General features: G+C 52.7%; 1 protein-coding gene and 1 long non-coding RNA gene across 4 annotated transcripts; one reads left to right on the forward strand and one right to left on the reverse strand.

Annotated features, from left to right (window-relative positions):
- Nucleotides 1–107: 107 nt before the first annotated feature.
- Nucleotides 108–6,576, forward strand: BCL2L11 (BCL2 like 11). Of its 3 annotated transcripts, none has more exons than XM_079297877.1 (3): nt 108–195; nt 319–682; nt 4,650–4,981. In XM_079297877.1, the coding sequence occupies exons 2-3, from the start codon at nt 328–330 to the stop codon at nt 4,940–4,942; spliced, it is 648 nt and encodes a 215-aa protein (XP_079154003.1). In that variant the 5' UTR covers nt 108–195; nt 319–327; the 3' UTR covers nt 4,943–4,981. The 3 variants fall into 3 exon arrangements, with proteins under 3 accessions (XP_079154003.1, XP_079154004.1, XP_079154002.1); XM_079297878.1 differs by adding an exon at nt 6,479–6,576 and having other exon boundaries at nt 137–682; nt 4,650–4,762; XM_079297876.1 differs by having other exon boundaries at nt 137–682.
- Nucleotides 5,027–16,267, reverse strand: LOC306798072. The gene is made up of 3 exons (XR_013773278.1): nt 16,143–16,267; nt 10,641–10,740; nt 5,027–5,557 (listed from the first exon to the last, which is right to left on the reverse strand). It is a non-coding gene; the product is annotated as an uncharacterized lncRNA (long non-coding RNA).
- Between the last annotated feature and the right edge of the window lie 5,096 nt (nt 16,268–21,363).

The raw sequence follows: 21,363 nt of genomic DNA on the forward strand, positions 1-21,363 counted from the left end.
GGCGGGGCGAGCGGCCGGGGCGGCGCTTAGCCCGGGCGATGCCGGGCCGGGGGCGGCGCGGAGGCCGGGCCGGGGCGGCGCGGAGGCCGGGGCAATGCTGCGGCTGTAAACACGCGGGGCGGAGCGGGACCGGGGCCGCTCCCGCGCACAGGCGAGCGCAGCCGCGGCCGGGGCCGCTGCAGCGGCGGCAGCACCGTGAGCGGGGCCGGGGGCGCGGGGCGGGGGCCGGGCCGGGGCGGGGGCGCGCTCGGCGGAACAATGCGGGCGGAGGAGGGCGGCGAGGGCCGGGCCGGGCTGACCGCGCCGCGCTCCCCGCAGGCAGCCCCGATGGCCAAGCAGCCCCCCGAGGTGAAGGCGCGACGCGGCGGCGAGGGCGGGCGGCTGCCGGCGGCCGAGGGGCCGGGCCCGGGCGCGCAGCTGCGGCGCGGCGCTCCCGCCGCCCTGCCCGCGGCCGGCGCCGCGTCCTCGGCGCGGGGCCCGCCCGCCGCCAGCCCCGGCCCCTTCGCCACCCGCTCGCCGCTCTTCATCTTCGTGCGGAGGTCGCCGCTGCTGCCGCGCTCCTCCAGCGGCTACTTCTCCTTCGAGGCCGAGCGCAGCCCCGCGCCCGCCCTGGGCTGCGACAAGGCCACGCAGACCCCCAGCCCGCCCTGCCAGGCGCTCAGCCACTGCCTCAGCGCCATGGGTAAGCTCCGGGGCGGCTCCCCGTCCTCCTCCTCCTCCTCCTCCTCCTCTCCGGGCTCGGCTTCCTCTCTCCCCCTCCTCACCTGGCGGGGCTTTCCTCAGAGCCCTGCACAACGCGGCTTCTCCTGGGGGTGTGGAGGGGAAGCGCCGGGGGAGATGCGTAAAGGGTGAATAGGCGGTGCGAGGGTAGGTTGAAAGTGCAGGAGAGGTTTTCCCACCTTTCTTCTTCGCCTGGCTGGGTTTTCCTCGCCTTCCCCCTCCTTCGCTTGGCAGGGCTTTCCCCGACCCGTGGAAAACACGGATTTCTGGTGGGAGTCCGTGTGCAGGTGCGAGTGCAGAGGAGTAAAGCTGCGAGCGCCCGGGGCTGGTGCTGCTGCTGCTGCTCCTTGGAATGATGGAAAGCGCAGGTAGCAGCAGCAGCAGCACCTCCCGCATCCCAGCCCGTGGATTTTGGGAGCAGCCCGCGCTGGAGGCTCTCCCGGGAGCTCTGGGATTTGTGGAAGCTGCCCGGGCCCGCCGAGCAAACACAGCGCCGGGGAAACTCCCGCGCGTCCAGCGCCGGGGTTTTTATTACTATGATGTTTATTCTTTTCCGGGCTCGGCCAGTCGCTGCCAGGGGAGGAGGGGACAGAGCTCTTGAGTCCAGCTTCCTACTCGGGGCTCGCTCCAGGCCAGCGGCTCCTGGCTCGTGCGGAGGCGCTGGGGTCGTGCATCCCGAATTCCCGCTGGGAAGCGCCTCGGGGGCGTGTTTTTCACCAGTGGCTTTGCCAGGTGAAGGCTCTCCAGCAGGGAAAACCTGCCTGCGTGTCCAGCATTCCCTTCTGCTGATGAATTCCCTTTAATGGGAGGAAACCTTTGAACTTCCACCTTTTAGCTTCCACCAGGGCACGGCGGGATAACAAACGGCGGCTCCGAGCTTCCTGGGATCTACACACCGTCTTTTTTGCTTGGTGGTGGTTTTGCTCCCCTCCCGGCTCCGGGCTGTGGCTCCGGCTGCAGCGTGCCCTTAGGGAAGATTTTGTGACATTACTGCGGTAATTACAGCTTAATTCAAGTTTCACAACCTCGCCCTGGCACGGCCGGGCAGGGATGCTCCCGGAATTCCTCGCCTGGAGAGCCCAGGCTTCCGTTTCTTTTTTTTTTTCCAGGAAGAAATTGAAGTTTTCCCCGATTTCTTTTTTATTTTTTTTCCCCCCCTAAATTCCTGTGCTCTCATCAGCTGTTTCATTGGAGCCTTTGCTCTGCGAGTGTTGCTAGGGGCATCATCCTAAACAGCTGTAAGCAAATGGAAAATCCTCAGTGCCGTGTAACCGGGACTCCTGGATACTCCCAGATGGATTAAGCTGGGAACACGGAGCTGCAGAGCTGTTTTATCCCCATCCAGCCCCGTGCATTCTCCTTGGGAATGTCCATGGCTGTGCCCTGCACACCTCCTCTCAATCCCTGTGCCTTGGCTGGACGTGTGCCGTGGAGTTTTCCACATGGAAGTGGGTCAGTCCCTCGGGAAGGAAGCAAGGGGGGTGTTTTTGTTGTGCTTTTACCCACTGATTTTATCTGTTGTGAGCAGAGGCTGCAAGGTGGAGAGTTTCTCTCTCGGAAGCACAAGCAATACTAGCAATTATTATTTTGTTTAAAGTAAACAGGCGTTTCCTGCGAGCAGGATGCTCCCAGCCTCTCCCATGAGCAGTGGGGAATTGCTCCAAGGCTGCTCCAGCTCGGCAAACTCGGGCTGTGCCTCTAAAGACCCTCTTTACATCTCACAAAACCTTCCCCAGAGGTTTCAGTGAGGGCAGATCAAGGTGCAGGCAGCCCTTGGGTTGTGTAAGGAAGAGCTGTTGCTGTGGAAGTTTTGGGAAGTGCTGCCTTCCTGACAGTTCAGGGCACACATCCAGCTGCTTCCAAAGCTGGTTTTTGGAGGGAAATACAAAAGCAGTGGGGGATGGAAGGGAACAAGCCTGGCATACCCAGGAGGTGCTTTTGGGGATGGGAAGGAGAGAAGTGAGGGTGATCTGGTTGTGCCGCAGGAAGAGGCTCCGTCCTGCCTTGGGGGAAGAGGCTGGCAGGGATGGGGAATTCCCAGCTGGGAGTGTAAGTCAGGCATGACACACTCACCCTTTGTGCAGGGGCTGGGTGGCTCTGAGCGAGGTATTTCGGCTCTCTCCGTGGGAAGAGGTTCCTTTCCTGCCCCCGGATTTTTCGGGCTGGAGGCACGCGTTTGCTGGCATGCGGGTTTTGGGAATGTGGCCGGAGCAGGTGCTCTGCAAATGGGTTTTCCCAGCGCTGGTTTGATCCTGGCGTGCATTCCCACGAGGAGAGGAGCAGCATAAACCTCCCGTTGCTCTCCAAGGAGATTCTCCACGTGCAAACAGTTGGATTTGAGGGGAAAACCTTCAGCTGGCAATCTGCTGGTGCCGCCCGACGCTCTCGTTTCGGACTCGCTGCCGTTCTCTCCCGGCTTTTCCAAGCGCGGGGGTTGGATACCCAACCCGGCGGCCGGAGCTGCAGTTCGGGGTCGCTTTCTTTGCCCTTCCCAGCCGGTCCCGCAGCAATTCCACGCTGGAGCATCCCCGGGGCTGGCGGCAGAGCGGCATCCCGCGTTGTCCCCGGGCTGTCACCCCGGCTGGCTCGCACTATGACTGTGTCCCCCCGCCCCCGAAAGCGCCCGTGACGGGTTCGGGGACCAGTTATGACTGTCCCCTTTCGCTCGGCAGCGCCGCAGAAAGTCTTTTCTGAAAACCTCAGCCCGATTTCGCTCTCAGCCACTGAGCCCAGCCCTAAGCGACTCCGGGGCGGAGAGGAGCGCCGTGGGCGCGATGGAGGAGAGGATGGAGCGGGGGATGAGGGATGGAGCGGGGGATGAGGGATGGCGAAGGGCGCAAAGGATGGAGCGGGAGCAGCGCGTCTCCCTCGCGTGGTTTTCCCCACGTCGCCGGCGCTGCTCGCCTCTTCCTGCCGCGTGTTTTTGTTTGCCCGGCTGGGTGGGATTTGGGAAGGTCGCTCCGCCCCGGCAGAGCGGGGCTCGTGTGCCCGGAGCGGAGGGAGAGCCGCGCCCGGTTCATTCAGCGGCGGCGGGCGCTGCTCCTGCGCTACTACAGCGTGAAAACAAAACACGTCCTCCGGCCAAGCAGCGCTGCCTTGGCTCGGAAACGCATTTTCCAGTCAGGTCGGAGCCAGGCTTTTATTTAATTTTTTTTTTAAAAAAGAAACTGCCCTACTAATCCTTTGAATATTTGGAAGATTGGAAGCTATTCCTGTTCCCTTGTGATTCCTCTGAAGCTGTCGTGCCAAAACGCTGCTTTGTTTTGTACAGTCATATTTTTTTGTTGTTGTTGTGTAGAGTTGTTTTATTTTGATTTTTTTTTCTTCTAGTTTACTGTTGGGTTTTTTTTGTTTTTTCTTTAATATTCCATAAGGCTGCAGTTCCTGCTCAGATCCTGAACTTTAAGGAAAGTGGTGCTGATACCATACATGGTCCTGTCTCTTTTTTTTTTTTTTTTTTTTTCCCTGGCTATTTGGAGGATTTATCACATTTTAGGATGGAGACCTAAACAATTACCCTGCAGTATAATAAATACATTCTCTCTTTCTTTTCCCTTTCAAGCCAGCACTTGGATTTGCTGGAAATGTGGTTTCTCCACACACAGATCCAACTGTGGCTTTCTCCTCCCTATGACAAACCCATTGGTTTTTCCTTGTTGGGATAATTTGGGGAAGAAACGTGAGGATTGGATGAAAATATCCAGGCAGAGGGTTTTTAAGGTTAGGGAAGGAGAAAAAGGGGGAAGAGGAGGTTTGGCCAGGGAGGGAAATTGGAGCGTGGCATTTTGGCTTAAGAGGGACCAACAGAGTTAGGATACAACAGCAATAAATAAATAAATAAGATGTGCAGGGTGGCTGGGTCACCACAGAGCTTTGTGCAGTGAATTCCCAGTTGCTGTTGCTGGTTGCCACCTCTCCTTTCCCCCCAGCCTCCCGCTGGAGATCCCAGTCCCCGGGCGAGGAGCTGCAGCCGGAGATCTGGATCGCGCAGGAGCTGCGGCGCATCGGCGACGAGTTCAATGCCTCCTATTGTCCACGCAGGGTAAAACTTGAACTTTCCCCTCTGCACTCCCCACTTCTCTCAGAGGGAAGGGCTGAATCATTTCTGGAAACTCTCTCTCTCTCTGCGGTGAGCCTTTGGTTCACTCAGACGGAGAAAAGGCTGCGCGGGCGGGGGGGCCTGGACCAGGCAAATCGGCGGCCTCGGATCAGTGACAAATAACCTGGAAATTGATTCAAAATAACCTTTAAATCGAGTCAAAATAACCTTGGAATCAGGGCTGGAGGCTTTAGGGCACCAGGTGTTGGGTTGGGCCTGCACCTGATGGTGACGAAGTTTGGGGGTTTTGGGGGATGCACCATGGCTTTTAGGGAAGTATTCAGTGGGATTCCCAGCCCAGCTCCCAAATCCTGGCCCCTGCACAAAGACTGGGTCTCAGAACTTCTTTCTCTTGCAAAGACTGTTTAGAAAGAGTTTTTATAAGCCTGTGAACTCGCTCACCTTGGGGTGTTGCAACCCAGAATGGATGCAGCAATGGCACAGAAAAGCCCAGTCCCAGGGCAGCCCAGCCCAGGGGTGAAGCAAGAGGAGTCTGCCAGTGCTGCGTGTCCCTGCTTGTGGATCCTGCTGCATCCCCTGTGGGAAGAGCAGCCAGGAGTGTTGGTGCTGGAATGCTGGATCCTTATCCATCCACTTCAGCTCCTAGACAGCTCCTGCAGCACTTCTGCTCCCAGCGTGGGCTTTGCTGCAAAACCAGGGTCAAGCTGCTGTGATCCTGCTTTTTTCCACATCATCTCCACCTGCTCCACTTTTCCCAAATGGCCTGGCATTCCTGACCTGCAAGAAAATGGTGACAAGCTGCAATCCCCCATCCAGAATCCAAAATGTGCATTTTCCGACCTCCCCCATCCAGGCTGATCCCCTGTGATGCAAAGTGGCTGTTTTTTGGGGATGAGAGGACATCTTTCCCACCAAAGGCAGGGATCATCAGCCTGTCCAGAAAGCTGGAGGCACCTGCTAGCAGCAGAAGAGCTGGGAGAGATGCAGAGTGCCATGGAATATCCTGAGCTGGAAGGGACCCCCATAGATCACCCAAATCCAAACTCCTCCTGCCCTGCACTGCCCCAGCACATATCCCTTGAACTCTGGCAGCCTGGGGGCTGTGCCCATTCCCTGGGGAGCCTGCTGAGTGCTGGTCCATCCTCATCCCATCTCCCAGAGCAGTGCCTTTAAACCTGGAGCACTTTGTGAGGAGCAGCAGTGTCCTTCCAGCATCACTCCTTTGGTGCTGGCAGTCTCTGGGCACATGCTGCTCCCTGCAGCCCTGGGGTGGATAAGGGGTGAATTTGATGGGAAAGGGCCGTTGTTTAATCACATCCCTGAGGCAGAAAGGTCCCTTTTCCTTCTGGAGGTGTGTCCTGGCTGCTCCTGAGCTGTCTCAGCTCTGGAGGGGAAGGTGGGAGGGCTCCGTGCCTGGCTCTGGGCTTTGCCCTCGTAGCCCGAGGGCAGAAATGGGAGCTGCAGCTGGCCGGGCAGGTCGGGGCTGTCCGACGGGTCCGGGTGCCTGTCACACTCCCCGGGGTGGAGCCTGGGACAGGGACAGGGACACAGCCACTCCTCTTCCCAGCCAGGCTGTTCCTGGAAAACTGAGCATCCCTTGGCCCCAAGTGCTATCACCTCACTTGGTGCCTCTGGAATATTTCGATGCTGGGAATTGAAGTCACAGCTCTGTTTGGTTTTTCTCCCCCTTTTTCCCAGGGTTTGTTGGAGCAGCAGGTGGGAAACCCCCAGGTGGTGATCCTGCGCCTGCTGCGTTACATTGTCCGCCTCATCTGGAGGCTGCAGTGAGCCCCAGGAGCCTCCAGGAGCCAACTCCTGGCTGGGAACACCCGGCAAGGACAGACAGACAGATGGACACACGGATGGATGTGGGGCTGCCACCCTGCCTCTCCCCCAGGACACCTGGCAGGATCCCATTCCCACAGCAGAGTGGTGTTTACTCCGTGTTTCCCTCCACTCTTTTTATTCAGTTGTTGTTTTTTTTTTTTCTTCTCAGTGAAAATCATGTTTTGTCATCGTTGCTGGAATCCTGTGGGATGAGCCCCACTGCAGGAAAGAGGGAAAGCTGAGCCATCAAGTTTGCCTTGCAGAGGCTCAGATTCCTCCCCTCTCCCTTTGCCTCCCAAAAAGGCTGGAAAAAGGGCAGAGGGAATTCAATCAGCACTTCTTTTACCTGTAAATACCTAATGCTACCCCAAATCCAACTTCATCTGCATCATGCAAATCAGCCTATTTCCTGCTGACTGATTTTTTTTTTCTTTTGGATTTTGATATCTCCATATTTTTTTTTCTTGATCCACTCTGAACTTCAAGACTTATCAAGCTCCAGGGTCCAAACCATCACAACCAACCGACCAAACCCCAAGCCACCACCAGGTTGCCTTTTTTTTTTTAAAAAAAAACAAAACAAAACCAAGAAATTCTTTCTATAAAAAGTGTGAGAACACTTCTGTAGTGTCTGCTCTCAGATGTGGGGGACTGAGCAATGCAGCAATAAAACAATGTGGAGGCAGGAGCAGCTCCTGGAAGTGCCAGCAGCAGGATGGGGCTGTGCAGAGAGGGATTCCAAGGTTGTGTTTCCCTGGATCCTGCCCCTGGATGGAGATGGGAGATGCCAGCCCAGCTTGGATCCATGCAGGACATTCCAGACTGCTCTGTCTCCTCCCAGCAGATGTTTTTTTTGGGGATGGCTGCTCCATCCCATATCTATGCACAAACATCTCCCTTCCCTCAGGCTGGTGCAGGTGCTCCCCAGAAGAGGACAGGAGGAAATCCTCATCCCAAACCCCCCCTTGGAGCAGTTCTTCCTGCAGGGAGAAGCTGCTGAGTGCCACATGGATGATAATTAGTGTTAATTAGAGATGGGCACATCCTGCTCCTCATCCCCTGGGATTTGCCTCTGGCTTTGGCTCCCTGGGGCTGTGCTGCCACCAGGGATTTCCCATGGAATTCCACTGGTAAAATTAAATTAAATGGATACAACTCAGCAGCAGAGGTGGGGAGGAACCCAGTGAGTTTTCTTCTTGTTTTTATTTTTTTGTTGTTTGCTCTCAGTTGAGTTCCATCCTTGCTGGTGGATGAAATGGTGCTTTGGGATCTCCCAACCTTTGGCATCCCAGAATGTGTCCCTTGGAGTACACCAAAGAATCACCAAAGAGCACTTTACCCCATCATCTTCCCACAGAGGTAAAAAACTCATTGTAAGGGAAAAACAAAAAAAAAAAATTCAAAGTATTGGCAAATCTCCCAGGGCTTTCTCCACAGGAGGAGCCCCCAGCCAAAAATCATAGGAAAAGGAACCCTAAAAAGCAGAATTCCTGTGAGGTTTAGTGGGAAAAAAAACCCCAAAAAGCCCCAAAACAGGAGAATGCTGTAAAACAGGGATTTCTGCTCCCTTCAGCCACCTTGGGTCGTGTAGCCTGTGCTCTGTGTTGCACCAAAAGGATGAAGAGTTTTCCTTGGAAACCAGATTGATCCCACTCTTGCTCCTCTTTCCCACCAAACTGTAAATACCCAAATATTTATTAGAGTAGAGCATCATATTATTTTCATCATCTGAGCCAAATATCTGTGTGCAATGTACTCCCTCTCCTTTCTCTCCTGTAAGTTTTGTACAGCTTCAAAATACTTTAAAAACCTTAAAAAAAAACAAAAAACACCCTTGGTTTTTTTTTTCCTACACTTTTTTAGAGCTGAATTGGTAAATACTGTAGGTCTTTTTTTGTTTTTTGGTTTTTTTTGTTTTTCCTGTGTAATTAATGCACTCTACTGTTTAATGCTGTAACTTGTAGAAATGTTGTATATTTATTTCCTGCTTATTTAAGTTCCTGTGAAGATTTGGTTTCCTCCCTGCCACAAGTGTTGCATCCCCTTCCAAAGCCATCGTGGTGTGGATAACAAGATTTTAATCTTTTTTTTGTTTTTGTTTTTTTCCCTCCAAGTGCCTAAATCCCCATTTCCTTCCCAGGAGTGATTTAGGCACATCAAAGACTTCAGCATTAGTGAAATCCAGTGGGAATTTGGAATTTGGCTCCTCCAGCCCCCTGGGATGGCTCCAGCCAGGTTTTCCTGGAGCACCAATCCTTTGGGATCGTGTGAATCACTAAATCAAGTTGCAGGACCCAGCATATGTAGCATTTTTTGACTGCAATTTCCCTGCCTTCCTTGTGTTTTGCACTGATGAATTTTGGACAGGGTAATTGCCACTTTACTTGTGCAATACTGCTGTAAATAATTGCAAGAGCCTTGGTTTTTTTGGGTTTTTTTTTTTTGGAGGGGGGGGGATTGTTTTTTGGGGGTTTTTTTTGGTTTTGTTTTTAAGAATCTTTTATGTTCTTGATGAGTTTTATATGAATAAAAACTTTCAACTATTTGTGCTGACTGCTGGTTCTTTTCTGGGGGGTGGAGGTTCTCCTGAAAAGAGGATATTTGTTGCTTTTTCACCAATTTTCCTCATTTTCCATCCATTCTCCCTCCAGCCTGGTGTTCCCCTTTCCATTTTGGTGTCCTGGAGTTGCCTTGAGTGTTCCCAACCCCAAAAAGCTGCTCCAGCTGGGAGATATTTGGGATTTTTTGGCTTTTCCTCACATTTATGTGATCATGTGCTCAAGCCCAGCTGATGGGCACTTTCCATGCACTTCTTGTCCCCAGCAGCTTTTCACTGACACTGAAGAAGTTTTGGGGTTTATTTCACTATTTGTGTCTTGTTTTATTTTTATTTTATTATTTAATGCATTTATGAACATTATTTTGATTTTGTTGTGGAGCATCACTATTTTTTTTTCCCCATTTTATTATTTCACATGGCAGTTATTATTTTATAGCTTTAAATCTGCTCCTAAAAATTCCCATCCCACCTTCCTTCTGCCTTGGCCCTCCATCCCATTTGTCCCTCCACTTATTCCTCAGCAACCACCACCTGAAAAAAAACAACCCTCCCACCAAGTCCTACTTGATAAACAACCTAAAAAAAATTCTGGATTTTTTTTTTTTTTTTTTTTTTTTGTTCTTGAGTGTGTTTCAAATTACAGAAGTTCCTGAAAGGGAAGTTTATTGGTTTCAGGTGCTATTTTGGGGGCTTCTTAAACTCACCAAAAAAAGGTTTAATTGCCCAGCCAAGCCTGGCTCTGCTCTCCCAGTGGCTCTGTGGTCCTGTTGGGATTTGGGAGCTCAGGGGTGAGTCCAGGTGAGTTGTCACACCTGGGGCAGGGCCCTGCTGAGGCTCAGGATGGGAGGAGCTGGTGGGACCTGCCTGAATCCAGACCTTGGTGGCAATGGGAAGTGCTGGCCCTGTTGGGATCTGGCCATGGCCAACTCCAAGGGGGTTGTGGCCACCTTGAAGGGGTTCCTGGCCCAGCTTGGCCACAGCCCATGTTGGCCATGGCCAGATCCAAGCTGGTCGTGGTTTGAGTTGGCCAAGGCCAAGTCTAAGGTGGTCACAGTCCAGGCTGGCTAAAGCCAAGGTTTGGCTAAATCAGGTTGGTCAAAGCCAAGTCCAAGCTGTTCCCAGCCAGGACAAAGGTGGTGACAAATGGCTCTTATTCCAGATTTCCTCAATGGGAAAAGCCCCAGCTCCCTGTGTCCATCACAGCTGCCCTGTGCTCACACTGTTGGGGACACCCAGAACAGACATTCCTACACTCCCACACCCCTGGGGAATGGCAGCTGAGGGTGACATTCCAGCCACCCAGAGCCAGGGGAGCCACACCAGGCTCTCCCCACGCACAGAAAGAAATAGAATTTTTTTTATTTTTTTTTCCCAATGACTCGCTGCTGACCTTTCAAACACCTGTGCAGCCCAAACCAGCTAAAAATAGCCCCCAAACTTTGCATTTGATTTTCATATTGCAACAAAGCTCACTCTTTCCAGTGCCTTTTCTGCCTTTTCTGGATGCTGAGCCTCTGCTGGGGTCACGCCCGGCGCGGATGGAGATGGGAAGAGTTGGATACCAGGCAGGTCCCTAAAAGCAACAAAGGGATGTTAAAGGTGGGGTTTTTATGGGGTGTGAGACCAGCTCCTGCTGAGCATCCCAAACCCCTTTTCTGTGGAAAAATGGAGCCCTGCAAGCCAAGGGAAGGCAGAGTGCAGGTTAGCCCTGCTGGAGATGTGGCTGCTCCAACAAAATCTGGTCCTGTGGAGCTCAGGGGAGCCCTTGTGGGGACACAGGGACTGTTCTTCCCGGGTTTGATGGATTTCTCCTGGCTGGGTTTGTGACAGGCTCCTCCATCCCTTGTCCCAGGAGAGCCTGTGCTGCCCAGCCTCACCTGCTGCAATTACAGGCAGAGAGGGCTGAGCCTGGAGCTTCCTGACAATGCCACAGCTCTGCTGGCTGGTAATTAGTGGAATAAAGTTGGGGAGATGGCAGGGTGGGGGTTCCCTAAGGAGGGAGAGGGTGGTGAGAGCCACAGCTCAGCCTCTCCCCATCCTCACGCTGAAGGAGTTGGGATTTTCAGAAATCACAGAGATTTCTCATAAATAATCCCCCTGAGATTTGAGGGAAGAGCCATGGGATGCCCTCCAGCCCAAATTCCAGCATCCATCCCTCAGGGAGCCAGCAGGGTCCCCTGTGAGCTGGGGGCAGAGGGGACAGTCATAAGCGCCTGCAATTGCCATTCGAGCAACTTTTGGACAGAAAGGGGTTTAAAAATAGGGGCTTTTATGATAAACAAGGTAACCTCATACAGGAAGTGAGCTGCAAATACTAAAACATGTTGTACAAAGCTGGCAAGAGAACAGAGCTGCCCCACAGAATCGAAAAAACAACAACAAACCCCAAACCCTTCAAGGGGGAAGCCTAACATTTTCTTGGGGTTTTTTAATATATGTTTTTGGTTTTTTGGTTTTTTTTGTTTTTTAAGGGGGCAAAAAGAGATGAGCTGAGGGGAGAAAGGGCTGGGGGGTGAGAGGATTTTCTCCTCTCCACATGGCCCTGAAGTAAAGGTGATGCCAAGGCAGCTCCACGATGTGAACCCCGAGTCTGAGCGTGCCGGGTGCTGCTGCTGCAAAGGTTAAGAAGTTTTCCTCCAAAACCCCAAGTGTGGGCTGTGAAAGAACCATGGTAATGAAGAAAAATTTCCCCAGGGCTGCTCTTTGATTATCACCAAAGCCATCGAGTTTCAGTTTGAGTGATTTGTATTTATTTATAAAAACAAAGATGAAATAAGTAGAACGAAAACAAAAACCTCATCCTAATTTCTGAGCTGGAGCCTGATTTATTCAAGCAGAGACTTTCAGGTAGAGCAGACTGGGCTGAGAAAATAAGCTGAGTTACCCACGTGCTGCAGGGCACATCTTTTAAGGTTAAAAAAAAAATGCCACAACCTCCCCCTCTCCAGAAAAACATCCAACCACCCTCGTCAGTGCCAAAATGCTGATTTATGAATCCCCGGGCTGGGCAGCAGCTCCAGCCACGGGCTTCAGCCCTGGTTTGGTGCTGGAGCATCTTAATTCGGGTGGGAGAACAAAAGACTCTCTTTTCATGTGTTTTCATTTCCATCCTGAGAAACTGGTTAAAAAAAAAAAACACACAAGAAAGACCTTCAGTGGTCTCTCAGCCTCCACCGTGTTGTTTTTCTACCTATTTCTGCTGCTTTTGTTATCAGTGTCATCTGCAATTTGTGGCCGATTCTCTCGTGCTTCAGGCAGACAGCGTGTTCCCAAAAGTGCTTTGCAACGTTTTCGCGAGTGTACAGCGGCCAGGGGAGGCACAGGGGAACAACAGCACAACGAGAAAAAGGGGAGATGGCACCCCAAAAACAGCCCCTGCCCCAATCCCCGTCCCCGGGGCGGGCAGCAGCCCCAGGGCACTGCTGGCTGACCCCAAACCACCCCCTGCCCGCCCCTGGGGCACGCTCGGTTTAATGGGAATTAATCCCTTTTTCCCTCAGGCAGGAGAAGCCAAACTCAGCCCTGCGTGCCCCGCTGGGTTTTTTCCCGATCCCAAAGAGAATTCCCCGGTTTTCCCACCCCCTGGGCACCCCGAGCAGCCCGGGGAGAGCCCTGATTTTTAATCCAGAGCGTGGATTAAATCAGCGGGGCTGCGAATTACCACCGAAAGCCAACGCCGGCGACCTCGCAGCCCTCCAGCATTAATAGCGAAACCAAAAAAAAAGCGAATTAATGCGGCGGGATCGGGGCGATGCCCGCGGAATTCCAGCGGCGCCGGGTGCGCGGGGCGATCCCGGCCGGCGGCAGCAGCACTTTGGGGGAGCAGAGGGGTTAAACCCCAGCGGGTTTTTGGGGGGGTTCAGGGTGACAAGGAAGGCTGGGAGCTGTCACCCAGCAGGGCTGAGCTCGGTGACGCCGCAGCAGCGCGAAGTTTTCTCTGGGTGGAGACGCGATTTTGGCCAAACCAATTTTGGGGTTTTCCAGGGCTGGAGGGTGCTCGGCTGGGGCTGCAGGGATGGGGGAGGATTGAGGCTTTGTGAAAAGCGGCTCCTTTTCCTGAAGCTGCTGCTGACGGCACAGCCCGAGCACGGAGGAGACGGGAAAAAAATCTCCAACGGAATCCGGGAGCAGGGACACCCCAGGGACACCAGCACCCCAACCCTCGGCCACCACAATTTCGGGCTCCCTGGAGCAGGGAGTGACAACCAGCAGCTCCTTCAGGAAGCTCTGCCTGCCTCCCCAAACCCCTCCAGCCCCAAACTTCCTCCCTCGGCAGAATCGGGAAATTGGGGCACCCCGCTGCTCTGCTCCCCCCATCCCGATCCCACTCGATTTTCCACCCGCGCCCTTGGTTTGGTTAGGAAAAGGCTGAAATAGAGAATTTCGAGTGAATATTTCTGAGCTCTCCCGAAGCTCTCTCCACTTCCTGTGACAAAACAACACATGCTCGTTCAAAAACTTATTCTTCCTCTATTTTAGTGCCGAGAAACGGTGACCAAGGGCAGCCTCCAAACCCTGCTGGGATGCTGCTCCCTGTCCCGAGTCATCCACAGCCCGGGCAGAGGATGGAGCAGGGCTGGGACAGCCTCAGCAAGGCACCAAATCTTTTAATTTCGAACGATTTCAGGGCAAACCTCGAGCTGGGCTGAATTTCCACTTTGATATTTTCACCTCTGCTGCTGCTCGAGTCAAAGGCTCCGTCCTCACAACCTCCTCCTCCAAATCATCCATCTCAAACTTGAGCCAAAGGGGGTAAAAGGAGGGGATAAATTGTAAATTTGGGGTTGGCTCACCCCCTTTCCCTGTGCCAGGGACAAACAGATGGGGAATATTTGCTGAGGAGGAAAATCCGGGACAAATCCCTTGGTTTGGACTCGAGTGGGGAGAACAGAACACTGAGAGTCCCCAAAATCCCCAGGATTTCCAAACCAGGATTTTTGGGGAGTTCAGCACCAGGAATTGGACTCTGACAATCCCTGTGTCCATTCCAATTTGGGATATTCTGCCAATCCAATTCCCAGCAATTCTGGGTTGTCCCCCCTGAGCATCCCTTGGGGAGCTGGATGGAAAAATCATTTCCCCTTTTTTTTTCCCAAGGTGGGGAAAAGGGAATTTGTGGCTAATTTGATTTTATTCCATCATAATTTTTCAGTGAGGGGGATCACTCTGACCTGAGGGGGAATGGGTTTTATCCAAGGAAAATGGTAACAGTGGGATTAAAAGTGAAAAATCATTAAGGATTTCCCCAGGGGTTGGGGAAATTCAGCTGAAAAAAATTCAATATCAAGAAACTCAGCTGGAAAATCAGACAGGCCTTTCCCAGAGATTGGGATTTGCCTCTAGGAATTAATCTGGAAAATTCAACAGCAGGAAACCCACCTGCCATGAGTCTCCCAGCAGTAGCCATTAAATCTGTGTGTGCTTCCATTTATTTCCAGTTCTTTCCCATTGTAAAAATAATCCTTTTATTCACCTTCTTTTTTAAAAATTAACCCCTTACCTGTCTTAATTAATACCACTAAGCACATCATTACAATTATATGAATTTTATAATTTTCCTTATATTTATCACTTTGCATTAATTCTATCCATTTCATCACACTCTGCTATTAAATTTAATTTAATAAATGCATATTTCTATTATCCAACTCTATTTAATAAACAAATATTTTGACCTATTAATCACCATATTATTCAATAAACATGCAGTTTACCTACGTGAATGTATTTAATAATTTCATTTAAATAGAAATAAATGTCCTTGTATGTAATACATAAATGTATTTACATATATATAAATATATACATATAGAAATTATATATATGTAAATACATTTATATATAAGCATAAACATAAATATAAATATAATTTATATATTAATAGACAAATATAGAATTTATTTAAATATTAAAATTGTAGGAGCTGCTGGATTGTAATTAATTGCACTGGTAGATTTTAATTAATTACCCTGATGGATTTTAATTACTTTTCCTGGCTTAAATTCCCCTCCCTGATTCTAATGCCATGAAAAAATTTGGAAGAGCTCAGAGAACCTGGGAAGGGGCACCTCCATGCCAGGATTTGGTCCCAAATATTTGGCAAATATTTCCAAAAGAAACTAAATCCCAAACATCTGGAAAGCCCCAAATCCCTAAAACAGGGCCTGGGTGTCCTGGGAATCTCAGGATGGGCTCCAGAGGGACCTGGGGGATGGGATGGAGGTGGCAAAATCCCTGAGTGGGATTGCTGGGAATTCCTGGGGGGAGAAAAGAGCAGAAAAGAGCAGCTGGGAATGGGAAGTGGGAGAGGAGCAGCTGGGAAAGGCTGCAGCCCTACAAGGCAGCACCAGTAATACCAGTATCAGCACCAGAACCACCAGTACCACCAGTATCAGCACCAGAACCACCAGTACCACCAGTATCAGCACCAGCACCATGAGTAACACCAGTATCAACATCACCACCAATAATACCAGTATCAGCACCAGTACCACCAGCACCACCAGTACCAGCACCACCAGTACCACCAGTACCAGCACCACCAGCACCACTAGTACCACCAGCACCACCAGTACCAGCACCACCAGCACCACCAGTACCAGCACCACCAGTACCACCAGTACCACCAGTACCACCAGTACCACCAGTACCAGCACCAGGCTCACCAGTAGCACCAGCCCCAGCAGCCACCCAGTCACTGCTGACTCATTTTGGGCCGTGGGGTTTTCCCTTCCTCCTCTGCCCCCCCATGGCCCAACCCCACCATCCCATGACATAAAACTGCAGTGCCAGGAACTGCCCAGCTCCCCAAAGCCCAGTTTGCAGCTGAGGAGCCAAACTGGTGCTGCTGGGAGCACTGGTGGCACCGGGACAGCATCAGGCACCACGGATTCCTGGCATCCCAAGAGACTCATCCAAAGCCATTCCACCTTTCCCAGTTTTTGTCTGTTTTTTCCACGCCAGGGAGGCACTCACCAGATCCACAGCTCCTTCTCCACATCCTCCAGAGACAGCAACAGGCAACGTCCAGGACTGGGTATGTTTTCATGGGAATAAGTGGAAAAATCCCAAAGTGCTGGCTGCACCCTCGAGTGGGGACTTTTTCCCATCCTAATCCCAGTGAGGCAGCCATGCTCCTGCTGATTCCCTGGGGAAAAAAAAAGGTTTGTTTTTTTTTAGTTTATGCTGCTTAAAAAACCTCTTCTGCTCCAGAAGAGGAGGAAGCAGTGCTGGGAATGCTGGAAGCAGCAGAGTGGGATTGCTGTCCCCTTGCTCCCAGTGGGTTTTGGGCTGCAGGGTGGGAATGGTCCATGGATTCATGCATCCCAGGCAGGATGCTCCACCACAGGGATTCACCCCTGTGCTTCCCACATTTCTCCTTCTCCAGCCATTTAATGGCAAGGGGTCAGGATCAGCTTCCCTGGGAAATCCCAGATAAATCCAGCAGAGTTTCTGCTGGAATGTCACAAATGCTTTGATATTAACGGGAATGATGGGGAAATGTTAGGATTTAAAAAAAAAAAAAAAGCAGAAACTTTGGCTCCAGCATCCTTCCCTGGGCTGCAGGAATTCCTGCCCTTCCCAGGCAGAAGCAAGGGACAGATAAAAATCCAGCAGCCAGGGAAAACTGTAGGAATTCCATTATTTCAGTCTCAAATTCCCCACACACCAACTCCCAAAGCCACCCGTGCATCCCCTGCCATGGGGATCCCTCCATGGATCCCAGACCTGACCAAATCCATCCCAAAATCCATCCTACCTGGCCTCTCCTCTCCCATCCACAGCTCCCATCCCAAGTGGGATGTGCTGAGGGTTTTTATGGCTCCGTCCCTCCCTCCAGGATGTGGGGAGGGAGATTTTCCCATGGCCCAGGGGCTCTCCCACTTCCCCCACGGGGAGTTTTTTCTCCTCAGAAAGAGCCTGTGCTGGGAAAGGTCTCATTTCCCAGGACCTGGAGCCAAATCCGTGGGGATCACTGGCTGAGGGGGCTGGGAAAGGGATGAGATATTCCAGAGTGGAAGCAGGAGGCTTTTTCATCCAAGGAATGCATCCCTAAGCTCTCAGGCACCTGGACACTCTTCCAGCCTGGAAATCCCCGTTTTTCCCCCCATTCCCACCCAAAAGAAGCTGTGACCTCCCAGCAAATCCCCTGGGAAAGGCTCTGGCTGCACATGAGGGATGGAAAGCAACCCCATTCCCTAGGGAGCAGCCCTGGGGATGCTCATCCCACTCTGAGCCCTTTTCCTCCCAGCTAAGGGATCTCTTCCCTCTGCCCTGCAGCACGGGGGTGGCCCTTCCCCTGCTGCTGTCCCCATTTGGGGATTTTCCCACTCCATTCCCACCCCCTGCCCTGTGGAGCTCCTGGGTTTTGGGAAAACAACACATCCCACGGCCAGTTTAGGGCAGGGCCGGGCTCCAGGATCCAGCTGGAGTTTGGAGATGAGTCAGGAGCAGCCCCGGGGGAGTGACAGAGAGGGAAGGGGGAGCCCCAGGGGAGGTGACACAGAGGGAAGGGGGAGCCCCAGGAGCCTTTAATCAGCCTGTTCCAATTCCACACTAATCAACCTCAATCCCTGTGCTCAGGACCTGCTGGTGGCTTGAACCCTTCCAGCACTGCCACTGCATTGCAAGGAAAATCCTGGCAGTGCCTGAAGGAGCTGCCAGAGGATGGGCAATGCCCTGGCTCAGCTGAGGGAGGAAAACCACCCAAAACCATCCCCTTGTCCTCATCTGTGGCTTTCATCCATTTCTCAACTTGGCTGAGACTCCAGGGATCACAAACCTCCAAATGAAGCCAGGAGCTGTGGAATTCTGGAGCACCACACTGGCTACAGAGGGACCAAATGCTTGGATATTCTCCCTCCCCAAAAAAACAAGGAGCTGGATGCTCCTATTAGTCCAGCTCCTCCCAGCTGGTGGGAAATGCCCTTCCTGGAAGAAACCACACCACGAGCATCCTATGGGAAGGAGGAACACGGGGATTGGGAGTATTTTCCACCTTTTTGCCCTTCCAAAATTCCAGCAAGACAGGAAAACCTGCTGGCAGTGATTAGCATCCCCCTGGAAAACGCAGAGTTGCTGGCCCAGCTCCCAAATCCAGCTCTCCAGAAACACCCAGAGTGTCTGTGAGCTTTAGGGAACGCCAGAGAATCACTGTCAAAAATCCCATTTTCCTTCTGAAAGGGGTGGAAGCTGCGCCTGCAGGATGGCAGAGCTCAAAGGATCGTGTCACACTGTGGGGCTCAGCCACGTCCACACGGGCAAGGGGATGACTCAGGGTCCCTTGGGATGGCCGGAATCCCGCGGGATCCTGCAGCTTTGCCGGGCATGCCGGCACCTGCCTTCCCGCAGCGCGAACAAACAAGCTGCTAACTCACTGCAAAACCATGAAAGCAAAACCACAGAGCCCCAAAGCGCTGCTCTGAGTCACTCCCCGGCCGCCGCCACGGCCCCACAGCCCTCCCAAAAATTCGCCGCCACCTGCAGCTGCTGATCCCCGCTCCAAAGGGCAGCTGGAAGGTGTTTCCAGCAGGGAAAGCATCTCTGAGTGGGCTCAGGAATGGATGGAGGAGATGAGGTGATGCTCACGCTCACCTGGCAGCCCCCACTCGCTCCTGGAATTTTTATTGTTATTTGAAAGCGGGATTAGTCACTGCGGCCGTGAGCCACGGAGCTTTGGCCGCCCAATAAACCCGGGATTGTCGCCATCCCGGCTCCGGGCTTGCCCTGGGGACACCTTTGGGTCACCGGGGCCCGGTTGGGAGCCGCCGCTTCCCGGGGCTTTGCCCGTGGGATCCAGCACAGCTGGAACCGCTGGGATCGCTCCCAAAAAAGTGCCACAGGTGGGGATGGCGATGGAATCGCGGGATGCAGGCGGGGGGCAGAGAAGCCACTTCGGTGGCCACGGTGGCGATGCCGACAGAGGTCACTGTTGCCGAAAAGATGCGAGCCCCAGCCAAAAAAAAAAAAAAAAAAGAAAAGAAATAAATAAAATAACAAAGGGAACTCGGTGGGGAAGGCGGCGATGGGGCCGGGCTGGAGCAGGGAGCTTCCCGGGAATGATGCACCGGGAGCGCATCCATGGGATGGGATGAAGAAGCCGCGCTCTGGCCCAGCCGCGATCAAAGAGGGATCATGAGGATAATTCCCTCCTGGAGAGGATAATTGCCTTCTGGAGAGGGAATTACGACCGCGAGGGAGAAAGCTGAGCCAGGGCAGGAAAAGGAGGGGGCGCCGGGACAGCCCTTGGGACACACAGCAGCGCCCAGGGAGCCGCAATTTGGGATGGATTGGATGGAAGGAGGTGGGAAAGAGGGAGAGGCAGGAGGGGAACTCCCTTTGCCAGCCCAAATCCCAAAGGAAAGCACAGAACGAGCGGAGAGAGCGGGGCAAAATACCCCAAAGAGGTGAGTAAGCACTGTGGGGATAGGAACGGGCCATTTCCATGGAATCAGGGAATGATTTTGGGGTGGGAATGCTCCATAAAGCCCATCCCGTTCCATGGGCAGAGCCACCTTCAGGCTGCTCCAAGCTGCCCTGGGAGACTTCCAGGGATGGCGAATGGGATGCAGGACCAGGGAGAAGCTCCACATCCCACCCTCCACATCCCACCTCCCCTTTCCCCGTGCCCCAGCAGCGCCGCTTCCCTCCCGGAGCATCCCTAAATTCCTCCCACCTCCAGGGCGCAAATCCCAAACTCTCCCGCTGGTTCTACGGCGTTTTTTTTTTTTTTTTTGGTTTGTTTGTTCTCCCCCTCAACTCCCGCTAGCAGACGAAGGGATCACTGCCTTACCTGTCGTTTCCCGGTGCTGCGGGCGGCTGTTCCCGGTTTTTCCAGCGTGGATCGGGGAAGCGCAGCCCCGGGCATCCCTTAACGGGCGCGGGCGCGCTGTGCCCCGATCATTGGTCCAGCTCACGGCAGCCGCTGCTTTCAAATTCTGCCGGAGGAAACAGGAAGCCCCAGAGCTCCTCGCCAGAGCCTCCCTCGCCCACCCCCGCCCTTCCCAGCCGCTCGTTTCCCTCGCCAAAAAAAAGCCGGGAATGGCTCTTTTCCCGCATCCGGAGGAAAGCGGGAGCATCCCGAGGTCCTGGCAGGGTTCGCGCTGCTCGGGGTCGTTTCGATTATTCGTGGGGTGAAATGAGTCCTCGGCTTCCAGTTTGCAGCATCACCCTGGGAATGTGGGATAAAACGCCGCGGATCCATCGGGACGCATCCAGGTTTCTCAGCTTTCCACCCCAAATCCTGCATTTGGATTTTCGGCTCTTTTGTCCAGCTGAGCTAAACCCGGGAGGTTCATTCGTTCTGGCGCTGGGATAGAGGCTTGAGGAGGTAAAAAAAATTAAAAATCTGTCTTTGGAGAAATCGTGGGGAGTATCATTCCCCATCCCTGGAAGTGTCCGAGGGCTGAATGGGGCTTTAAGGAAGGTGTCCCTGCCCATAAGATCTTTTCCAACCCAAACCATTCCAGGATTCCATGAAAGCCCAGTGTCATTCCCTCTGGGAAACCAGCACTTTGTGCTTCCCATTTCCTCAGTTTGGAAATTCTTTCCCTGAGCTGTGCCCACTTCCCAGGGGAAGGAACATCCAGGATAATCCCACAAAACCTCGTGGCTCCTCTGATTCCCCATCTGTTCATGGGTTCATTGAATTCACATTAAAAAGGTGCTTTAGGTGGACTGGGCGTGGTAAATTGAACTAATTAAGCTGTTTTTATTAAATTAGAACAGCTTCTGAACAGCTTAAACAAAAAAAGGGATGAGAGTTGGAATTTGTCCCAGGCTGTGCCTCCTTCAGGACACCTCAAGCAATTGGAAAACCTCAGTTAATACACAATAATTTTTTAATATAAAAATAATGTTTGTCTCATTTTCTTGCTTTTCCTCTCTTTTTAATCACTCCTGCTTGTTCTCCTCCCTCTATGTGACCCTGTGCAAAATCCTTGAGGATTTGGGAAAAAACAGGGAGAAATCCCACAGAACAGGATTGGATTTGGAACCACAACAATCAGAATCCAAGCCTTTGGCTCTGGGTGAGTAATCCCTCAACCTCTGGCTGCTTTTTATGGAATAATTCCGTGTGTTTGGTGACCAATTAGGGAATCAACAGGGAATGAGCCCTGCTCCAAGTTCATCCAGGGGGGATACATAAGGAGGAAGGGAACACAAAGTGTTTAAACCAGGAATTATTTCCATTGCC

The sequence above is a fragment of the Erithacus rubecula genome, assembly GCF_903797595.1.
Source record: "Erithacus rubecula genome assembly, chromosome: 2".
In the NCBI taxonomy this organism is placed as follows: Eukaryota; Metazoa; Chordata; class Aves; order Passeriformes; family Muscicapidae; genus Erithacus; species Erithacus rubecula.

What these genes read in the sequence shown, in the direction of transcription:
- BCL2L11 (XM_079297876.1), top strand. Translation starts at nt 259, where the DNA reads ATGCGGGCGGAGGAGGGCGGCGAGGGCCGGGCCGGGCTGACCGCGCCG. An exon ending in CCACTGCCTCAGCGCCATGG is followed by an intron (nt 683 to 4,649) that starts GTAAGCTCCGGG and finishes CTTTCCCCCCAG; the next exon opens with CCTCCCGCTGGAGATCCCAG.